Source organism: Dermacentor albipictus, chromosome 9 (genome assembly GCF_038994185.2).
Source record: "Dermacentor albipictus isolate Rhodes 1998 colony chromosome 9, USDA_Dalb.pri_finalv2, whole genome shotgun sequence".
NCBI lineage: Eukaryota > Metazoa > Arthropoda > Arachnida > Ixodida > Ixodidae > Dermacentor > Dermacentor albipictus.
Genome location: NC_091829.1, coordinates 24,013,858 through 24,038,205, shown reverse-complemented (window position 1 = coordinate 24,038,205; position 24,348 = coordinate 24,013,858). Strand labels below are relative to the sequence as shown.

Below are 24,348 nucleotides of genomic sequence, written 5' to 3'. Positions count from 1 at the left end.
GTGCTTTTTCACTGGAAAAAATTTAGAATGGCTACCGGGGACTCTTTTGCGGACTTTGAACAATTCAGCGCTATGATAGCGGAGGCACGGCCGGAGGCCAGGGAAACTATCCCATGCGATGACACTGCAACTCACATGGATATGCACCTTGCAAATCTATGGCGGAAGGTCAACCGCCTCACACAGCAATACCGGTATAAAGGAAAGCATCACAAAGATCTAATGCGCCTTAAACATCAATACCGACTCCTAAAGGAATACCAACAACAACTCGAAGCAGACACGTGGCACAATACGTGAGCGAAGCTTCGCCGGGAACCCGGCCTAAAAAAGCTATGGCAGATTTCAAGGAGCCGGCTTGGGAGCAAGAAAGGCGCGCCTCCTCTCGAGGAGCTCCTTTTGCGAGAAGAGCCTGCCGTGCTGGAGGACCGTGTCATCCACACTTTCTTCCCACATGCTGCCGAGGCGCCTCCTGAACCGCTGCCTTCTGCAACGATAGACAACGCGAAAGCGGAGCTAGACACGCCCTTTACGCTGGGTGAACTCGTAGCAGCCCTTGCACGAGGCAAAACGAAATCAGCTCCGGGGCACGATGGTTTGCCTTGGCAAGAACTTCACAACCTCAGCAATGAAGCTCAAGAACGGCTCTTAACAATTATCAATGAATCCTGGGAATCCGGATTAGCGCCAGATTCACGAAAACTATCTCTCATCTACCCCATACCGAAGCCGGGCAAAGACCACACGAAACCAGCTAACCTACGCCCCATAGCTCTAACGTCAACTGTCTGCAAATTGATAGAAAGAATGCTACACACAAGAATGCAGCACTACATCGAATATGTACAACCGGGTTTGCATCCTGCGCAGGCAGGTTTTCGGCCGAACCTGGGCACACATGACTGCCTCTGGTTGCTCCGCAGAGTGATAAACCGTAAGTCTCGCAAACAGATGGCTGACTATATTCTTGCAGTCGATATGCGTAAAGCATTCGATAACGTGAAACAAGAGGCCATCTTACAGGAACTAGCAACCAGGTACCCTAGCCAAAGAACATACAATTGGATACGTAGCTTCCTCCAAAGCAGACCAATTCAGCTCCATGGCAAGGCACCGGGATGGAGTCCGAAGACGTATTACATGGATAGCGGAGTGCCCCAGGGCTCCATCCTCGGACCTATGCTATTCAATCTGGCCATGACACGTGTGGCAGAAAGTCTTGAGCGAGACACTTCAGCCCGTTTTACTATTTACGCCGACGATATAACAATATGGACGGAAGCGGCGGATTATTCCGACATACAGAGCATGCAAACTGAGCTGCAAGCAGCGATCCTGAGCCTTAGCAACACTTTAGATAACCTCGGACTGCAACTCTCGCCAGAGAAGACAGAATTGATCAGCGTAGACGGAAATAAAGCAACCAATGTAAACAAGCAGATCACTTTACACATCGGCCAAAGCGATATTACGTCGGGCAATGGACAAATTAGGATTCTTGGAGCACAGATTGCTAGCTGCAACAGCCCCCAGCTATGGATTCGCACACTAAAGCAAAAATGGAGACCGCTGTTGCACATGGTTAGACGAATATCGAGCAAGTTTGGCACGCGTGAGAAAGCGTGCCAAACGCTTGCAAAAGCGGTCGCGGTTGGAAGGATTCTTTACGGGGCACCCTTGTACGAATTCTCTGAACGAGACCTCGGCGACATCGAAAAGTTACACAGGGCCACCCTCCGTACGATCACTGGGCTACCAAAGCACACGAGGAACGAGGACCTGCTCAAGCTCGTAGCGATTCCAGCCATACGGGACATAATCAGTGAATCACGAATTCGAATGCAATCCCGGTTGGAAAACACGACCCAAGGAAAACAGATCATGGCATGGGATAAACAAGTCCATGCGAAGCCGGAGCCCGCGGAAGCGACCATAACGCCACTATGGGAAGCACCACTGGGCGTACGGAGGCAACAACGCCCTATCGCCAGACGAAACGCGGAAGCTAGAAAAATATTTGAAAAGAGATTGGGATTAAGCACGCCGCAGCACACCACTGACATCTACACGGACGCTGCAATCACAAATGACATAGCAAGCATGGCCTGGGTTAGCACATCTGCACCCCTACACAATGGCTATCACACATGTCAGCTTCCTGGGGGTGCAACCTTGCACGCTGAGCTCTTAGCTATATGGGGAGCGGTCAACACCATTCCCATTGACATGGGAGACATTGTAGAGCAGAGTGTGCGGAATAATTATCGGATCCTTACTGATTCGTACGAAGCAGTGGCCGAATTAACGGGGCCTACGACAGATGATGCGGTGGCCAACGACACCAGAAAGAAGCTAAAGAGAATACAGGACAATGGGACAAATGTTGAAATCCTATGGACACCGGGGCACACCGGCACGGATGGGGGAAACGCAGCCGCTCACGCTGCTGCCGCGCAAGCGGGTGGGCTTGATTACACGTACAGCTCCCCACACTCCATTTCCTCGCCAAACCCCGCGGACCAAAACCCATACCTAAAGATATTGGCGGCAGGCTTTCCTAGCAGAGCACTGATGCATTACATTCGTACTAAAATAAAAGCAGACAGTAAACGGAGATTATTAGAAGCTACACCAGTACATGTGTTTGACGACAAGGGCGGGCTTACCCGCACGGAAGAGGTTTTCTTGAATAAGGTTATGGCAAACGCTGCGTACACACCACACATACTTGAGAAATGGCACCAACCCAGACAAGCTACGATTGCGAAGACTTACACCCGATGTACACATTGCCAGGAGTCATGCAGAGCAGACTTGCAACACCTCATTTGGAGCTGTGCAGCTTTTTCACAAGGGAGATCCAACATTCAGCACCTACTACACGGATACATTAGAACATTAGGAATTGCAATACAAACTAACCCTGAAACACAGAAAGCCATTGCGACATATGGCAGACAAAGTGGCCTGTTTCGAGTAGTGTAGAAGGGGTCGATCAGCCCACGTGAGAGCGGCGGAACTAAACATGCACCTGAGCCTGCATAAAGCGGAAGATCCCAGACTGAGATGAAGAAGTGTTTCAGCCAACAGTCTGGGTACCCACATTCCCTTCCCTCCTAATCCCCATCAGCGGCCTAGAGCCGTCCCCTTCCTTAAAATAAAGGCTTTATTCATTCATTAATTTTCGTGGGGTCTTGTGCAAGCTTCTTTGTTCTTTCCGTTCATCAACCTCCTGATTTCCCTGCCACTTGTGTCCCATTTTGACAACTACGACCCCACGGAAGTTGGAAATGATGTAATGGCATTGTGATTGAGGCTGTTTAGATCAATTTTAGGATGGACGCAAAAGCCGCCTTTGCTCACTGCGAATGCAAATATTGAACTAATGAGTGCCATTCTTCAGCATATAAATTCACATTATATATTTAATTTCGTCAGACTGCCGCCTCATTCTGAGCTTCGCCGTCATCAGAGAGCACAGAAAGCTGTCTTCCTGAACAGGCCACCGGGATTCGAGCCCATGTATTTTCAGCATTCTCTATTTGCGAGCTGAGCAGGCTAACTATTACGCTACCACCTTCCACCACCACTTTCGTTTTATCTGCCTTCCCACTTCTCGTTTTCGTCGCAGAACGGACGCAGAGGTGAAAAAAAAAACTGGCTGTGGCTTAGCTAAGGTTAAGCCCAGGATGCGAAGCATACTAGCCTTTATTTTAACGCGACAGCGTTAAGGAGCTCGTGTCGCAGAAAAGCCGGTGTCGTCGGCGTCGGCTCAGGCGTGCGGCGCTTGCTCAGGCGCACATTTCGTTGTCGCACCGAACGCTGCGTTGCTCGACGCATACCGCGTCCGATGCGGGGCGCGTAGTCGCTGCGCCGTAGCAAAGCCTCCTAGAAACAGTCTCTGTAGCACGCCGCAACCTTCGTTTCTCATTCCAACGAGCAGCTCTGTCTCCAGGAGGCATCTCACCTCGTGAATGTCTAGCAGAGGCAAGCGCAGCTGCTTATATACCGCCGCGACGCCGCGAGCGACGGCGCGAGTTGGAGCCCCGTTTCTCCTATGTCGTGACGTCACGGTGTCACGTGGTCAGCCTTGAAGGCGACGCCGCGAGTGACGGCGCGAGTTGGAGCCCCGTTTCTCCTCTGTCGTGACGTCACGGTGGCACGTGGTAGTGAAGGCGACACCGCCGCGCCTGAGGAGCTGGGTTGAGCTCTAGTAATATGCTTCGCATAAAAGGTAAAGATTGCTTGAGCCGCTAGCTGATAGATGACCTAAGCTTTGCTAGGCTACTCTCACTGGAGCGGATATTGGCGTGCGTCTGCGTGCAGATCGTCCCATTAGATTTGTTGCAAATTTGCTTTTACTGACACTTTTCGGATAAAACACACGCTGGAAAAAAATGAGACCTACAATTGTATGTTCTTTTTCCTATTTCCGATGTTTAAACCAAAAACGCTCATTTCCAATTTTAAAGCAGCAACAGCTTCATCATCAGCGACTTGAATACTCATCTACACAAGTACTGATTTTTTTAAGAAATGGCATAAGGATACTATATTTTGAGTTCATGTCGCTGCCAATACGGGCCGGCTCCACGTATTGACGAAGGGGCATCACACTGCCGATGTAGGCAGGAGGTTACTGAATGGTGGAAGCAAAGCAGAAAATAGAACTGTTTCTCAGTTCTCGCAGCTTATTAAATACAGAACACAAGGCACCCACCACCATGACAAATTTTTTTCGACAACAGCGCCACACAACGGCGGACGGGTATACCTCTTAAAGAAGTTTAATTTTATTTTTTGTCGCGGAACCGCAAGCGCAAAAAGCGCCGCGTGTACACCATGAACACTTACTGTAACCGCGCTCTTTTTTCCCCTAGCAATATGACCGCCAGCGGCTTCACGCGCTCCCGTAGGCGGCGGCTGCGACTGCCACTCCAGAAGTATATAATCTCCTTGCAAAGAAACGACGTCAAGGTTGCTAATAGATTACTGGCTTGGTTATGTTTGGCACGAGGCCCAAGACGGCACCCCGTCTTCTATAACGCGTTCTTAAGTTTGCGTTCACGTCTCTGTCTTGAAAGGACGCGCACCGTAACATGCTGCAATGGTGCTTGCGTTGAGCTTATGTAAGACGAGAAACGCTGTTATAAACTGTCTGTTCTCTAACTTGCGTAGTAAACCCATGGTTACAGTATTCCCTAAATCGCAATAGTCACGAGTATGGCAATCGTAACTGCAAGCGTCACGGTATTGTCGTAACTTGTCGTGACAGCGCAGTCGTAATCCACAGATCCTGCCACTAACGAATACGCGGCGAGGTATGGCCGATGAATAAGTAATTGCTAAGATTTGTATTCAGTTAGCGTTTATTACCAACAACGGTGGATGCTTATACTAACGCAAGGGATGTATGCTGGGCGGTGACGCCAATCATTTACTAACCGCATCACGCTACACTGGAATTCAGCCGGTTTCACGAACTCTCTATCTTGAACTGCTACTTCGCCGGCCACCAGGACTCCAGCTTTTCCTCTTTTTCTCCCTCGCTCTTTACTTAATGCTCTGAGACGAGCTTACACCGATGCTTCCTCTTCCTTTTTCGCAATGAATGAAGGCATGCATTCATTCCTAAATTGCCGCAGAAGATAGCGTGTCATCTCCATAACCACCCTGTCTCTCACCTTGAAAACAATGTGGCTGTGTTGCAAATGGCTGCGCGTCGCATATACAATTTTCTAGAAATCGCCAGCAGCGATGCATGCAACTTTCGGTGTGTGATGAGACAGATTGTATATATATATATATATATATATATATATATATATATATATATATATATATATATGCATGCATGCATGGTGGTTTGCTGGCACCCCTCGTTGGTTACACTTCGTTTCTCGAAGAGGCAAGACGTGTGTCTAGTGAGCTCCTGAACAGCACTGCACAATGTGGTGAACATGGTATGCAACATGGAACCGGGATTTCAGAGAGGTGCGTCGTAATGCCTGCCGCATTTCGCTTGCATTTGCCGCTAATAACTACACATTTTTTTTCCTCCCCATCTATAGGGTACCCAAAGGGGTACGTCGATGGTTAACCTCCCTGCCTTTATTTCTTCCTTTCTCTGTCCTTTTCTCTATGATGTTGCGCTTTCCTTTGTCGGTGGCCTGGCTGATTCCTTCTGCGGTGGCCTAGGACGCAGTACCAAATGAAAGAAACCTAGCGGGACTGGTCACGGGCAGCTCTTTTGGGATTCGTGATGCGTCGATTTCAAATACAGATTTTTTTTTTGTCCAAGCCTAAATGACAGCGATATAGGCGAGGTGAGTTAAGGTATCTCGTGGGTTTGGACTAACGATGCTCTTCACGCAGCACTTTCGTCTTATGCATGTTTGTGAACCGGCGTGTATGGAAGGAGGACAATTAACACGCCTTTCCGAAATGAAACGTACGGAATAACCCTTTGTTCTACGGTTGTACTTGTCAAGAGCCCATGTTACGAATCCCCTTCAGGTCGATATCAGCTTGCAAAGGGGGAACTGAGATGATACGTTTTCAAGCAGATAAACTTTTGATTATCAGGGGGATAATTTTTATTGAAATTTCCTTTCTTGCCGCGAGGTGAAATCTGACTAATAATCATTTAAGTTTTCAATATTCTTAACACCTCCTGTTAAAATAATGTTGCTGTCTTTTACAACCTCCTAAATTATAAAGTGAAAAACGACTAATAAATTGTCGCGTTAAATCTGTAAACGCACACGCAACATAAGCCCAGTCCATTTCCCGGAAATCGCTCCGTGAAAATGTAGCACGTCTATACTATGACGTTGTAGTAATGGGAAGAATAAGGCAGCTCCAAAACAGTGAGTCACGAATCTAACTCACTACAAAGGCGAGCTTCGTTGCAAAAAAAAAAAACAACACTGAAAGCCCGATGGCTTCGCTCAACGTAGTGCTTGCTGTGAATCTGATCTATCGATCAAGGCATCGGTTCATCAGATTGAAGTGCTCGTAGAATGCAGCGCAAACACGGACACTAAAATGTGACTGAGAATGCCCACCAACATTCGCTTCCCGCGCGCAATCTGCTTAGATAACGCTCTTTCGCTATTGAATCCACGACTCCATTTTGGATATTAGAAATACATGCAGGCTCGTCTTCAGCCAAGTGATAACCTTGGAAGAGTCGTTAGACGGCAAAGAAAACTCACGGAAAGAAAGAAAATAGTGTACAGTTGATCCAAGAAGAAGTATTTTAATGACTGGAAAATGTAGAGAGGTTGGCCGGATAATGGAGCATCTGGACTGCTACTCTACGCAAGGGAAGGGGAAGAGACGAAGAAAAAGGGTCACAATGGGGGGTGATAATTGGAGAAATGAGGTGAACGACACATTACGCAACTGGTATTACAGGCGTTAGTCCAGGCCCGTGTCACATAGGAAAAGTTGATCCAAGTATTACATGAAACATAATGCTCGTGGTAAAAAGGTCCCCCAACACTGCAAAGCAGCGCCGACAAAGCAAAAGTTCAAGAGTTAAACACATTCCGATTACTGGTATTTATCGAACCAGCATTTTGTGGTTCAGTGTGTCCCCCCTGTAGTCCTGGGGCCAGTTCCATCCACCACGGGAACCATGGCGGAGTTGATATTTCATGTTACTGTACGTATGTCAGCATTGTCACACAATCACAGTATTTTCTTCTTTAGAGTTTGACATTAGAGAGCGAAAATATGTAGCAACACCCTTATCTTAGTCCTTCAGTACTTTTCGTCCTAACGTACATGTCCGCGTTGATTCATACGTTACAAAGTACTGAAAATGAATCCAATGTTTTCCACCAGCAGCGGTTTTTATTCCTGATGATGCCAGGAAAGCGAGCCTGATGCCATCAATGCTCGGAAATCTAATCGGGAACTCGAATAATGTTCTCGCACACCTTGTGTGATGTACCGTAACACTGAGGTGCTTCTCGCATAATGTGCCTACACACATAATGTACGAGAATCGGTTGTAAAGGTAGAAGTGCATGGTTGGACGCATGCGCTTAAGCTGACGAACTTGATTCGCGCCACGATAACCTATCCCAGCTTTCATACTTGCTTTATAAGAAGCCTACTGCACCACCAATATGCCGGCTCCTTTTAACTGCAACAAGAAATGTGCCAATAAAATGATGTCACCAATTCAAATATTGGTGACATCATTTTATAATTCGAGTATTCAGATTGGCAACCACTAGATGCAGAGTAAGTTGAAAAGTTGTGTGCGTAATTAACGAAGCTACGTTAATTAAATATTCAGTAATTCATCTTAGGATGGCTAAAAAAATGAGTGCTTTGGAGCCCATCCTCAAGATTATCTAGCCGAGCGAAGAAATTCTGATTAAACATGCTTCTTTAAGACTTTTCGAACAAAACTTTTTGAATTAGACGCTCTTGAAGAGTGTAACTGACAGAAAGTCACAGAAGGAACAGCGTTTCAAGAATAAATGGATGAATGTATGGTGTTTATTGGCGCAAGGGCCAGGTATGGCCAAATAGCGCCAGCGTTTCAAGACGGAACATAAAGGAGGAAGCCCACACACACATTGCGCTAACTACTTGAAGCGCTTTTCCTTCAGTAACGATCAACCAACTAGCCGTCAGTCAAACCTTGCAACCCTATAAAGTCAACATGACCGCAACTATCCTTTTGTAACGTTGTCATCAATAGTATGGTGCCGGAGTTTTATGGCAGCCAACGTTTTTGTCTCGAAAATAAAGTACAAATTTTAGTTGTTTCTATAGGCTTCCACTGCTGAATCTTTAGCCACTCTGAGGAGAAAATTCTTGCTTGCCACAGCGTGATCACGGTATTTGCTCGTGTGGATTGTCTTCCATAACACGTCTGTCGCAAGATTTTTTTTCAATAATCGACCTGCAGCTTTATTTATTCACGAAAAACCCGCTCGTTCGATTGACAACGCGCTAGCTTCGTGATGGGGCTGCTTGGGACGCTAGTTTGTACGTGTCCAGAAAAGCTGGATATAATTTTGTAAGAACGGCGAAGTGGAGGAGAAAACGCGGACAAGTGTAAATCTAAACATGAAATTGCAGTTTTCATATCCCGAATTGTTGAAGAGGCATGGAGGCATATGCAAGATGTAAAAAAAATTGTTGGCTATTAAAAAAGTAATCTCGCCTCAGAATAGTGCTTGCTTGAGATCATTGGCTGTAAAGAACAGAAATTGGTTTCCAGCAGGAAACACCAGATTAGGACAGGAAGACACGACGACACACGCTGGACGATGGACTGAACGTTTATTATTCATTTCCTACACTGTTTATAGCACAAGGTAGCCAATGCGTCTTTGTGTGTGTGTGCGTGTGCGTGTGTGTGTGCGTGTGTATATGTGTGTGTGTGTGTGTGCGTGTGCATGTGTGTGTGTGCGTGCGTGCGTGTGTGTGTGTGTGTGTCATGGCGATTATCCGACTCAGGTTGAAATATCGTCTTTGTGGAAGTAGCCCTTTTCTTTTTCTGTTAGTAATATTAATGGTTTACTGAGGCAAGATTTCCTGCTCCTGTCAATTGCCATGGCTTTTAAAATCTAGCGTATCAGCTTGTCTTCACTTGTCCATGTCAGAAAGTTCTGGTAGAAACCGATTCTGCTAATCTGGCGTCACATAGCGAATTCCGCCTCCTCATTCAGAGAAGTGGAAGAGGAATACATTGTTCGTGCCGCTATAACAACATCCTGTTCGGTCATTGCCAAGTTTCACTAATTAAGCTTTTCATTCGTTGCTTTACATATCTGAACCACGGTGTAGCAGTGGTTCAGCTGTGCAAATCCGCAGTGGCAGTATTTCTGACACTGAAATCAGCTAAACATTGCAAAGCCGTTCTGCTTAATGGGAAACAAAAATGTAACATCAGTGTACTTCACAGGAAATTTTAAGATAAAGGTCTCGGAACAGCTGTGTAAGTTTCAAACTTCTTTTTTTTCACACGAAGGGCACTCCACTCTGTCAAAGGCTTATATTTTTTGTGAGATAAATAAATTCCTAAACAACAAAAAATTCTTCGTGAGCCACATGAAACAAGTTGACCGAGAGACTCGCTGGAGTGGTCTAATTCGTCTTGCGGAATCAGAGGGAGACATTATACGAATTAAGGCAGACAGCACAATGGATTTATCCACGTCTACGGTGGCGGATACGGCAAAAGGACCAACCCAAAAATTGTGACGCGTCACCAGCGCTAGCGCTTGTCCATGTTAAACGTATGAGGTATGTGCCGCCTCTTTGTAACCATCTCATCATAACTGATTCCCTATATGCCGGGCACATGTGCTTGAAGGCTTCTGCAACGTGGCTTCATCGCCTTTAATAATAAGAAGGTATTGAACAAGACATCATCTTAAATTGCTGACCGGCAATTATTTCCCACCACGCAGGCACTAACGTTAACAGCGTTATAGGGCCACCTTAACACAATGCCAATATAAGAACGCTAGAATTTGCCCTAGTTCCTCTACTAAACTTCGAATTCAGTGGTGTAGTGTGATGGAAAATCTGCTAAATGCACACCTAAATTATTTATTCTGTGGGTGACAAGTTATAAGCAAGAAAATTTGATCATTTCGCGTATACCAAGCTCCGAAAGCTTTTGCAGCTCGGGGTACCAACTACTTTGTACATCCACTGACAAAAAGATGCATATGCCATACGCAGAAAATACTGTCAGCGCTACAGCCAAAAGGGCCTTGCAGTCATGAGTATAGATCACTAATCGTTGTTTCAAGAGCAGGATGCCAAAGTGACACCCTCCCCACTTGCCCCACCAAGAGCTATGAACGTGAAAGGGTTCGGTCTGGATAATTTTTGCTGACTACGCTCACGCGTCTTCTGGTTTAAATTATGGGAGCAGGCGGCTGACTCCAAATACTACGGGGGCGATGACCGACCATGTTTTCTCAACACAGTTTCTGCCTACACAACCAACATCTGCTTATTGGTACAGGAAGCTGAATGCGGGAGATTTCTTACACAGAAGGTGTGGTTCTATACGAGACCTTGTGTGTTCTAATCCAATGCATCATTTGGCTTCTCCTTTAGCGTCAACGTACCAATTTCAAACTTGGCAGCCTTCTCCAATACCTTCAACTGCCCAACGAATTCAACTATGAACCGGAAACACCGCTGCACTTTCTGGTGAGACGTAGTCGCAGAGGACGAGAACACAGGACTATGGTGTGCAAAATTTTGCAATCTTTCATACTTATTTGGAAAGCGCGCCAACCGATGTATTGTTATAATAAAGTACACTGGGGACTTCCTGAGAAGCTGTGTAACTTTCATGCAATATAACTCAAACAGCAGGTCAGACAACAATATGAGAGGAGGACATGGGGAAACGTCCCACCCGCAAGTTTCAGCACGCAGAAAATTGTGCCAAACTGGTTATGCCATCAATGCACTATCGCCCACAACAGTGCTAAGCAACCGGTATGCACTCCGCGGATGCAAAAATACCAAAGAGGTGTTGATCAGAGATCCTATGGCCGTCGTTCTTTTTTTAAATCGTGGTCTATATTAATTCACCTATTTTCCTTGGTGTACAAGTGAAGCATAGCAGATACGAAAAGTAGTTCTTGTGTCTGACTGCTCCCTTTCTACTTCTGTGTCTGTACTTGTCTTTATGGCTGTAGAACGTTCAGGCTTGCCACAACAATCAGTGCGGTAAACTGTCGTAGACACAGCGCTTCGCGCTGAGATTCTCATCGCCTACAAAGAGCGGCGGGGATAACATTTTGTTTTGCTTTTTTGTACTATGTTTTCATCGACTCTATAGGCAGGGCTACGTTCCAAAATATTAACAGAGAAGAAATACGCAGAGAAAAAATGCGCCCATGCTTGCACGTGTCACTATGTTTTATTGCACGCCCATCTTTGTCCATACATTTTGATAGCTTCGGGTCGAAGGTCGAAGTACCTGTTTAAGTGTGAGAGGAAGATTAATGGTAAGTCGACGAGTCATGGGTGCTAAACACAATTGCCTGTACTTATATAGCTTAAGCAACCCTTTTTATTACTCTGTTTCCCCAGGATCTAAACTACGTCAAAGCCAGCTTGTTAAACTATATTTTAGGGTGGGAAAGATGTAAGGACCCAGTCGTTTGGGACTTGCTTGGCACGTCGTTACATGCGGAAAATAAAGCTTCTTTTTCAGTGACTTCCCGTCATGCCTAACACGTACACGCAGTCATCATCTTACCAGTGTCTGCCGGATAAGGCTATGCTCGAAAGGACACTCTTTAGCACTCCTCACTGCTGCCATTGGGTAGCAATGTTTGGTGGCTTTCAGGTGGACGCTCAGTGTCTCACTGAAAAGAGTCGCATATACCTCTGCTTGGCCAAAGAGTTCGAATTATGGAGAGCCGTTACACTCAGTTTTCATCTCTTCTATAAATGAAAAAAAAATATTTTTTTCTTATGACTTCATCGGACCTTCCCAACGTGGTCATCCACTGAGAAAAAATCAGCCCATAAATCATCACTTGAACGACGCTGTGTTGAAAGGTTCCTTTGCGGAAATTCTTCGCCTTTCGAGTTGTGATGCGAGTTGGGGTAAATCAGACATATTTTTATTTTTCTGCAGTATGTCACACAATTTAAAACACATCGAATGTGGCAATGAGCATATCTTTCGGCTACGCCTGTCTCGCGACAGCGCGCACGGGTGCGATATGTATAGTGGAAAAAACGCCAGAGAGTGCTTGACTTCAAGTCTCAACGGGCGCCTTACCGCAAACGTATTTCGAGGAAGGGAAGCATTTTTTATACGGCACAGGCAAGAAAGAACAGCGCTAACAATAACATGAGTAAGACTAAATTGGTGAGACAGCTTTTGAAAATCTATGGTACTATTACATTCTCAAGAAACAAGTGTTGTTTTGGCGTATTGGTAATAAGCCATCACAAGACAACCTGTTGTAATTGAAGTTAGACCTCTGTTCTCTTTGCTTCTGCTCACGCATTATATTTTGTGCCATTTCATTTCGCCTCGGCCTAAGAAAGCGCAACAAACTGTAGGATAATCAAAAAGCCGGCGAGTAGGAACCTATTAGTATTTGCACAGCACGTAAACCCCTCTTTCTGATGTTTTCATTAGTTTGTGCGCCACGTATAAATGGATAGCTGAAATGTTTTTATTTCCCCAACGGCCTCTAGTGTTTTTAAGAGGACATAGTGATCGGATATTTAGATTCGAGGGCTTAGAAGTAGCATGACCACAATTGTTATGACTATCACTAGCACCGATTCTATGTTCAAAGAAGGAGACACTTTTACAAGATCTATGACCTGTTCTGCGTAAAGAATAGTTCTCCAATATCAGTTAATATTGCCTAATCTTCTGTACCTGTTACTCCTTAGCATAACTCGTTTTTGGCTATTTTCCTCCGGCACCTCTTATGCTACGAGTCACGCAAAGCAGTACAAATTAATGCATGTTGGAAGGCGTCGATGTTCGAGTCCCATTTTGTTGTGTGATATCTTGCCTCCTATTCAATCAAGCATGGTTATGAAGATGAAACTGCGACCAACTGACATGTCATATGGCTTAGGAACCGGACATGCTGATGGCAGGTTGACGACAGTGCACACATACCGCAAGAACCTTTTTATAAATGACTCATGATTTGCTGCAATACGTCACTAGAGCTGCTGCTGTGACATATGAGTGTGCCAGCTGAACACGAATTAAACAGTTCCTATGCGGAAAAGTGGTATCCTCAGCAAGAAGTGTTTTTTAACGAAACCTGCATCCTTCAGATAATAATGAAGCTTCCGTTCGATGCAGTGGTTCACGTATACACACACGCACACACACACACACACACACACACACACACACACACACACACACACACACACACACACACACATATATACACTCTAAGAACAGTTTACACCCTTTGGCTTGCCCCTTCTGCCACACAAAAATAATCGTCATCTGCCTTAATGCGTTTCCTTGCTTTATCGCTGCGAGCCCGGAACTTTCCAGTAACGAACGGCACGCGCGTTATCAGCATAGAACAGTTTACACCCTTTGGAGTGCCTCTTCTGATAACGCGCGTGCCGTTCGTCACTGGAAAGTTCCGGGCTTGCAGCGATAAAGAAAGGAAACGCATCAAGGCAGATGACGATTATTTTTGTGTGGCAGAAGGGGCAAGCCAAAGGGTGTAAACTATTCTTAGAGTGTACATATATATATATATATATATATATATATATATATATATATATATATATATATATATATATATATACATACATATATATATATATATATATATATATATATATATATATATATATATATATATATATATATCATCAGCCTGGTTACGCCCACCTGACTTTCTGCCGCCCCTGCTACGCTTCCCATCGCTTGGAATCCAGTTCGTAACCTTTAATGACCATCGCTTATCTTCCCTCTTCATTACATGTCCTGCCCATGCCCATTTCTTTTTCTTGATTTGAACTAAGAGGTCATTAGCTCGTGTTAGTACCCTCATCCAATTTGCTCTTTTCTTATCCCTTAACGTTACACCCATCATTCTTCTTCCCATAGCTCCTTGCGTCGTCCTCAATTTAAGTAGGACCATCTTCGTAAGCCTGCAGGTTTCTGCCCTGTACGTGAGTACTAGTAAGACATATCAGTTATAAACTTTTCTCTTGAGGTATAATGGCAACCGCTGTTCATGATCTGAGAATTCCTGTCAAACGCACCCCAGCCCATTCTTATTCTTCTGATTATTTCAGTCTCGTGATGCGGATCCGTGGTCACTACCTGCCCTAAGTAGATATATTCCCTTACCACTTCCAGTGCCTCGCTACCTATTGTAAACTGCTGTTCTCTTCCGACACTGTTAAACATTACTTTAGTTTTCTGCAGAATTTTTAGACCCATCCTTCTGCTTTGCCTCTCCAGGTCAGTGAGCGTGCATTGCAATTGGCGCCCTGAGTGACTAAGCAAGGCAATATCATCAGCGAATCGAAAGTTACTAAGGTTTTCTCCATTAACTCTTAGCCCCAATTCTTTCCAATCCAGGTTTCTGAATACCTTCTGTAAACACGCTGTGAATAGCATTGGAGAGATCGTATCTCCCTGCCTGACGCCTTTCTTTATTGGGATTTTGGAACTTTCTTTATGGAGGACCACGGTGGCTGTGGAGCCACCATAGAAATCTTTCAGTATGTTTACATATGGCTCGTGTACACCCTGATTCCGTAATGCCTCCACGACTGCTGAGGTTTCAACTGAATCAAACATATATATATATATATATATATATATATATATATATATATATATATATATATATATATATATATATATATATATATATGTTTATGGCTCTACTGATTCCAAGCTTGACTGTACACCCCGCCGCAATATCTGCCAGGCTCACGAAAATTTATTATGCAATTTGCTGGAGTTTCATATTGCGGTTTCTTCTTTCTTTTTCATTTGCTGGTGACGTACTTTGTCTTCTTCGTTTATTACTTGAAATTTCAAGACATTATAGATATTATTTGTGTATTTCTACTCACGTTCCGTTATTGTGGCGCATTCGTGCTTACACTACGTAGTTATGACGTGTGTTATGCGCCCCAAGGTGCCGTATTCCTGCTCCAACTACAAGTGAGCAGAGTAGACAAAGGAACTACTTCCATGTCTCCATATCCCAGCTCTCTATCCCTTCTCTGATGGTGCTACGATTTGAAAATACAAATTTCTCCGAGAATGTCGCACGACGACGCGACTTCGAGAACACAGAAAATGGCCAATATTGTAGATTTTCAGAGAACTGTCAGCCCCATATCAGCATATCGTGCATCCTTTGGCACTCGCTCCATCCTTCACAGAAGTAGCGCGGAGGCAACAGCCTGTCCATATGGATAAACACATGACAAGAGCTTTCTGACGACTGTTCATTTGCCTTGACAGGTTTCGATTTGTCAACAGCCTTCGCTCTTCATTTCTCATTATGCTGCTGCACGAACAAGTCCAATCGTAAAGCTTTTAAATGTTCGAAATATGGCAAATTATTCACATGCGATGACGTAACAGCAACCAAAAAATCCTGATGGCTGCCAAACGAAGATCGTGCTTAAAGCTTTCTTAAAATTGGTCTTCTTATTTCATTACGCAAGTGATAATTTGATCTTATGGAGGCGGCGAAGACAACACTCCTTCCCATTTTCTTTGAAGGCCCACTTAACTAAATGGCTACATTTTTGGGAGAATTGCTCGGTGAGCAGCAGCTAAAAAACAAGCACCGTTTTTGAAGACCACAGCACTTTCAGCACCCGCGAAACAAGAGCAAAATATTAAAATAACTTAGTACTTTCACCAGCTTACTATCAGCTCAAAGTATACGTATCGAACACCCAAACGGATAGCGAAAGTGAAAAAGAAATTACAAGCTGGACCATTCAAAGGCGTTGTGCAGCTGGTTCTTTTGACGGCTGCTATACCTACAAGTTAAAAGGGATTTTATGGCGCTGCTATTTAGGGCATAAAAGGCTAGAATGTTTATGGCAGCCAGGTGTTCTCAAACTGAGGGGAGGGTAACAGCTGCGCGCTACAAAAGTAGGAAAAGCATTTTCAAGCCTACAATACGGAATGAAAGAGAGCAACTAATGTCGTCAATACCACAACCACCAGCCAACTTGCTATAAAATACCCCATTCATGCGACCAAGAAAAGGCCTGGCACACCAACGATCCGTAAGAGATGTTTTCTCAGTAGGATGGTGCGACGCTTCAAGGAGCTGTCATCTTGGTTTCCGTCGATTGTTTTTCCTCCAGCATAGGAGCCGAAGGCGAGTAACAATACATCAGAAGCTGTAATATAACGCATGTGATTCTTAAGGGCGAAGACGACTTATCTTCAGAACATATTCAGAGGTCGTCCTCGGCTAGCGATGCACGGGTAATTCAACCCTCGTTTCATGCAAGCTGCATGCAGTGATCAACAATGACCAAACAAGAAAATCCCCAATCTGGAGTTAAAGATTACGCAATGGGATTCGTTCTTGTCGTCCACTCGTCCCATACGACGATAAGGCTCCTTGACAAAGATTAGTCATGCATGACAAAAACAAGTCCACTTGTCGGAGCATTGCCTCCACGCTAAGTATTCTACTGTTTCAGCCTTTACGATTTCTCCATGTGCCGTTGGATCGTTTCTCTTTATGGAAAAGTATACGCAAGGAACACACCATCACTAGAACGAGCAGCTGAAAAAGCTCGCGCAGCTTTCCCCATGCATTTCCTCAAGCCTGTCCATAGCATGAACCTTCAGAGCTGCGTAGAGTAAAGGACATCCTTACATTGCCCAGAATTCAAATAAGGCTACGGAAGCAGCGCTTCAGTAGCCTTTGATACCGATAGTACCACGTGCGCCAGCTGGAACGCTTACCCCACTTTCTGAAGCCACACAAATTACGAAGCAACAACTTTGAACCGACAAGTTTCGCTCCATAAAAATACTTGAAACAGGTAGTAGAGCACGTCGTGGGAGTATGAACTGCCCCGAATTTCGAAAATTCGCACTCGACACAGAAGAACAGGTGGCGATATACAACTCCACTTTTTTACATAGTGCAGAGGTGGCAGCCGGCACACACTTCCAAGTGCAATCGTAACATTTTAGAAATTATGAAGCAAACTGTATGGAACAGGGCTAATCATAACTGTTTCTATAAATACTTCAGATAGCATTTGACATCCACGCAGTGAAGTACAGTGCGAATAGTGTTGTTCCTCTACATTGAACTTCTGGGGCTGGTTAGCATCAGCCACTTCTTAATGTCCCTGCGGTGTTGGCCGTCACCGTAAGTATTTTTTACAGACAATTCGATTGGGCTAGTTAGTAAAATAACCAAGTAACAGACATCATGAAATTGACAGGGAAACAGGAACCAGACAAGGAATAGCGCTCGTGTTGCTGATCCTGTGTTCTCTGCCAATTTGGTGCTGCCTGTTACCACGCAGCTCGTTCAATTAATGTTTTGTCAAGACGGAAAGGAATACTGTGTGTGTCGAGGGGTAATTACTCAAATTGTAAAAAGAAGCGTATAAATACAGGGTCATGTATAGTCGCTTGTCTACCGTGAAGCGTTTAATAAATGAGTTATTTTGTAGGCTTGTCACAATATGCGGTTTGTCAAAATTGCAGGCACGTGAAGAATTTGGGACACCATGGTTTAAAATGAAATAACTTTATGGTGATGACAGTGCATACCATGTTTCGCGGTCATAAAATCGTAAGGAACGGCTCCTAATCAATGGATAGATTTAATGTAACGCTTAACATTCAGCGATTGAGACATTACCGCGTCAATTCTGAACCTACCTCTCAGAAAGCAAAGAATCGAGAAACCACCTAGAACGGCCGTCTTTAGAACATAAACATGGAAGACGACAGGCTGGCGAAAAAAGCGCTATGAGGGAACATTCGAGTTTGTAAACAGCTTAATTATTTCTCAATGTAAAATTTATGACATTTCCGACTAATTTTCTTGACTTCGTCGTAATTCGTACACATTACATGGCGAAAGTGACACTTCCTGATATCGTAAATAAAAGGCACTACTGGGAAAACTTGTTTTTAATTGCATATTGAGCCTATGCATGGACTTTTCTAGAGCTGCTTAATTTGTGCTTTTGTATTTCTATAGTTTCTAATTACTACACAGAATTCGCCGTATTACATTCAAGTAACTTTTTCTCCGGACGACTTAATGTTTTATTATTAATCGGCAAACGTGCACAAATCTATACTAAATTTTGAGAGACCGAATGAGTTAGCATTCAGTACAGATCTTTTAAACGGCCAGGGTTCGTAATTAATACTTTATCATCATCAAGTACTCTTATTTTGTCCTATTCAGTTGTTTGTCCAGCTATAAGGTCTGATAACCCTGGTGACGCTTTGATGACTTCGTCACTTCACCTATATTTTCCGCACAATACGACATACTGAGATTGCGGGATAACGAGGTTGGCTAGAACAATTTATTCCCAAACGCTACCAAAATTTAGACTAGGCTCATTCTTGGTTTAAACAAATTGCACATTATGGAAAATCCACCCAGAATTATTTTCGCCTAAGAAACACTACAGTTACGGAGTGAGAAAAAAAAGCAGCCAAGCTTTACTGCTAGAAAGGGTTCCATTACTTCTCTTTCTTTTGTTCCCTTTACACCAGGAAACGCTATGTCACGTATACATCTCATTATATCAACCTGTCTTTTATCCTCGGTGTGCCTGGATGCTTTGAAGTCAACAAAGGTGAAGAATCACAAAGGCAAGTTCCTGAAACATCGAAACATCGGCATTTGACACGAAGATCTAATACCGCTTTTAGTAGCGCGATAAGTTATCGTTCAAGTTGGACTACTAACGCTATTAAAACAGCAGCGACAGATCAGAAAGGAAAAGCTCCCCTGTAGCTTTGACTACGTTAGTGGTAATGTACAGTTGCAGGTGTCTCAGTCACTACATTGGCGGCTCTCTCACTTACTATATCAAGTTCTCTCCATGCTTTCTTTTTTTTCTGATAAGCAGAAAGGGACGTACCAGATAGCAGAGTGAAGCAGCACAGTTGTCAAAGCAAAGTCAATATGCGATGTAAAATCAATATAAACCAGTTATGTAAAGTTGAGCAGTGTAATATGTTACTTTCCTATAATGCCGCACCCATTTGTTATACCGTGCGCAAAGGTCTGGCGTACGTTAAGATTTTCAAATTAAAAAGGTGGTTGCTGCGGACGTTTAAATTTTCCCGTGCCAGCTTACTCTGATGTTTCAGATTCTGACTGCATCGCCATACTCCAGTCTAAGCGGTAAGCAATAATGAATGATTACACTGCAATTGAAAATATATCAAGGACTCAAACTATAAACTTTTGAGAACATTTTTTTTCTCAGTTAAACCGACCCGAACGCTAGAACACACGTTAAAATTAATTGCGTGATACAGACGTGTAGGCGCTGTGGTTTAGGCGGGAAGTTCAAGTAAGACATGTTTGACCTTAATTTTTTTCTGCTAACATTATTATTGACCATTTTTCTGCCGGAAGAAGAAAAAATAAAGTTAATAAAAATACACTACAGTTATTAACTGGTGACAACTTTCTCTTTACTTTCCTTTCAAAATATATTTTCTCCGAGCTAATTACTACGGCACAAGTATTTAGTTCTACCTATGGTATCTTGCATAGGATTTGCATAACTTAATACCCCAACTATGCTCATTTCAAGTGTATTACTTTAAGAAAATGTTTGAGTGTCAGAACTTTACCTGAATATAAGCTCATTTTCACCTTGTCTTCCGGTTTAGGCAAATACAGCGTCTGTGACACTGAAGTGTGCGTTCGACGAGGTAAGGCATACAATCTTTCTCCATTCCTCTTTGAGCAAAACGGGAACAAGGTGAACGCTGTAGCCAACGTTTCGACAAGTGGACTTGTCTTGACAAGAAGACAAGTCCACTTGTCGAAACGTTGGCTCCTGCCTTCACCTTGTTCGCGTTTTGCTCATCGTCTTGAATTTCCATCTCCCGCATTCCCCGTATTTTCTCTCCATTCCTCTTTGCGTGGTACCTAAAAATTCTTTAGCGAAACTGAACTTCACGGACAAGAAGAATTTTACAATGCGGTCTCACTATTATGGACGAGCAAATGCGCTCAATCAGGGCCGCATCGACGCTTCCATAGCCGCGTCCATACCCGTCAATGTGTTCGTCTCATTTCAGTGATGCTACATCGTTATCGCTAATTATGCGCCCTCCAGAAGACTATACAAGATTAATTTCGCATTATTGCGATAGCAATGAAAGAGAAAATCACCCAATTTGGAACTACTAAACAGAAAAAAATATTCAATGGCGGTGTGGCAGTAAATACGAGAGAAGTGCGCTAACGTTACGTCGCGCCCTTTTGAGCTCACGGGTGCATGATTTATGCCACGTTCACCCCAATGCAAAGTGTTCATGTTGGTCATGAGCTCACTTGACACACGTGATGCCTCTTCGGTGACTTAAGTGCAACTGACGGATGTCCGCGTGAAGCCACCGTCAGTTACACCATAACTATACAGGTCATCTTGCGTAACTTGAACCGAGAATTTAAAAAAAGAGTTTGCCGCAGCTGAACGAAACCAACAGCATATGGTTTGCCGTTATGTCGCACTCTTTATATTATCTTTTTAGATTCCGCTTCATTAGGTAACTGACTAAGATGAATTGCGCAAAATTTTAAATATTCACTACAGGGCCAAGTACGTTTCGCTGCGTTGTATATAGAGGGCTCAGAAACAAGCGATCCAATTTTTTGAGGCAACGTCCGTCCGGCATGGTGATATTTTTCGGCCTTTAAAGATGAGTTAACTCATCTTAGTTAATCAATTATTAAGTGGAATATCAAAGTACTCTAACGATCGCCACATGGCGGCAAACCATATGCCATTGCTTCCGTACAACTGCGACTAATAACTTTTTTTTTAATCCTTGGTTCAAGCTACGTGAAACACCCGGTATACATAAGTATACACACTTTCTCCTATTACCGTCTCTAACTCTACTAAGTGACCGGTTGCCTACCGTTCACACACACACACACACACACACACACACACACACACACACACACACACACACACACACACACACACACACACGCACACGCACACACACACACACACACACACACACACACACACACACACACGCACACGCGCACACACACACACACACGTGAAATTTCATATTATAAGACTTCTATCAATGTTGGCTACGACCTTGGTTTTCCTTCCAGCCAAGCTGATCAGCGAGTCACTTAACACGTCCGTAGACCCGTGCGATGATTTCTACTCCTACGCATGCGGTGGTTGGATGGCCACGCACAGTATTCCGGGTAGCGAGTCAAGCACCGGCTCTTTGGACTTACTGAATGATGAACTTCAAAAAACATTGAAAGGTAACGTGCATGATACATATTTCTCTGTTCTTTTTTATGCTACACTACATTTGACCACAATTTCTACGTAGCCGACGACAAACAATGACTAGTTGCACTACTCGCATCAGTAATACTGCTCGTGCACTCGCACTACATTGTTGAAAACCGCACTCGCCAGGTGGTATACTAAGCCGGTCCGGAACCATACACACAGTTGTAAGAAAGACAGGTAATGCAATGAGCAGGCTGGCAGCTGCAACCCAAAGAGGCATGACGCCTTGCCCACACTTCAGGGAGCACGTGACAGAAACATACAAGTTGAAGATAGCAGTAATGAAAGGAAATCGGAAAGGAAGAGTGACTTAACAGATCGCAAGGACTAAACTAATGGAATAACAAAATATAGAGCACAGCAAGAGGAACCAACAAAAATATTACCGCAGATTGTACTAATTACAAGCAGCACTAAAAACAGATAAGTACGAGCTGTTTTTAAAAACACGCAATAAAGCCAATTTACCTTCTTCTGTGGAGTCACCCTCATCGTCTTCACGCAATGATGAAGTTCGATTGGAACAGTCTGCGTTCGAATAACTCAGTTTCAGACTTAAACTCAAAAGGCAACGTACAACATGAAGCCCCTTTCTATCCATGGTTAAAATATCTTTGCACAGATTACCCTCTGCTGTACGTATTTACGAATGCATATCTCAAACGGCAACAATTTTCGATTTTTTTTCTTGCATGTGTATACAGTGCAGTCCGCTTTAACGACTTCAACAAGAAAGAAAATTCCTATCGTCATAACCGATCATCACTATGTATGGACTGCCGAAAAAAACTGTAGCTCCGAAACCAAGTGTGCCGCCTGTGCTAGGAAACAGACGCTGTATAATGTTGCCTGTAAAGAATAAATCGTTTATTTGTACCTCTAAACAGCGTATCAACCATTAGACGCGCTGCAATAGTCAGAAATCCGCACTTGCTTTCGCGGGAGTTTCGGGTTCACAACTGCGGTGTACAGCTGCTGCGCCAACACTAGCGGCAATAATTAAGCATGCACGAAATCGATGAGCGACTCGATCGACCACAATGCACTTCGCGTAACCATCGCGGTCGGTGTTAAAGATTTGTCATCGTCAATCCCGTCGCCCCCGCAGCACCACGGCGCCGTCTGTCACGACAATTATCACCCCGTCGGAGATGTCATCGCATAACGAGGCAGCACTATCGGCACTCAGAAACTCCCCCATCGAAGCACCACCTGCTTCATCGTCAGTAGCGACATGCTTTCGCGGCTCCGCAATCTCAATGGGGTTCCACCGTGCTGGTTCCACCGGGTGCTGGTTCCACCGGGTTCCACCGTGCACAGAGCCCGCCTTTTCCGCTCATCGGCTTGGCGCCTGGTTGCAGCCGTCATGATCGCGGCGCTCCTTTGTGAGCTCACTCTTTGAGCCCTGCAGAAATTTGTAGCTTCGTTTCAAGCGATACAATACTGCTCTTTGTCGGCACCATCCTCTATCTACCGGGCTGTCTGCTGCAGCTTCAGCGGCGTATGGCCGCGCTCGCTGAGATGGGGGCAAATATCCTACATAGCTAAAAAAGAAAAAAGAAAAATAACCCCACGATGAGTTCCCATAACCAAATTGTCTGACCCCTTATTGCGAACTTCGTTCTTGTACGTCTTGTACGTTTTGTCCTTTCCCCACTCTTCTTCCACCAATCTTCCAATCGCCTCTTACTAATCTCTATCGCGGACATGTTTTCTTTCCCCCTGCTCTCGCTGAACCCAAAAGTTTCAAGGAGGCCGGTGGTGCCTAAATGAACCGCTGGGTAAATATCTTCACATTTTAATAAAACATGCTCCATCGTTTCCATAGTTTTACCGCAGCAATGTTTCTATTGGGCTTCAAGGAGGCCAGTGGTGCCTAAATTGACTGCTAGGCAGATATCTTCACATTTTAACAAAACATGCTCCATCGTTTCCATAGCTTTAGCGCAGCAATGTTTCCATTGTGCTTTAAGGGAGCCAGTGCTGCCTAAATCGATCATTGGGCAGATATCTTCACATTAAAATAAAATATGCTCCATCGTTCCACTAGCTTTATCGCATGCGAGGCGGCTGGCACCATCTTGTGGCGCGCTGTGCCAACTAGCGATGCTCTCCATGGATATTACATACGCGCGCGGGTGGGACGCAAACACCGCCCGTCTCGGCATCGTTAATTTAAGGGTAACATAGGAATGCAAATTTCACTATTATTCTGCATCAAAAACGCTGTTCAGAAGCTAAAATTTTGGGTACAAAATATATGATACGCGATGA

General features: G+C 44.3%; 2 protein-coding genes across 3 annotated transcripts in view; both read left to right on the top strand.

The window, feature by feature from the left end:
• Window positions 1-11,330, top strand: part of LOC135901936 (neprilysin-1-like) — a 48,197-nt gene extending 36,867 nt beyond the window's left edge. For both annotated transcript variants that reach the window (XM_065431776.1, XM_065431777.1), the window contains one exon: window positions 11,104-11,330. In XM_065431776.1, the coding sequence (XP_065287848.1) occupies window positions 11,104-11,203 (100 nt within the window). In that variant the 3' untranslated portion in view covers window positions 11,204-11,330. The remainder of the gene's footprint in view (window positions 1-11,103) is intronic.
• Window positions 11,331-16,731: 5,401 nt separating this feature from the next.
• Window positions 16,732-24,348, top strand: part of LOC135901935 (neprilysin-1-like) — a 28,406-nt gene continuing 20,789 nt past the window's right edge. The window contains exons 1-4 of the mRNA XM_065431775.2: window positions 16,732-16,880; window positions 19,271-19,369; window positions 20,405-20,446; window positions 21,879-22,040. Coding sequence (XP_065287847.2) covers window positions 19,279-19,369; window positions 20,405-20,446; window positions 21,879-22,040 — 295 coding nt within the window. The 5' untranslated portion in view covers window positions 16,732-16,880; window positions 19,271-19,278. The remainder of the gene's footprint in view (window positions 16,881-19,270; window positions 19,370-20,404; window positions 20,447-21,878; window positions 22,041-24,348) is intronic.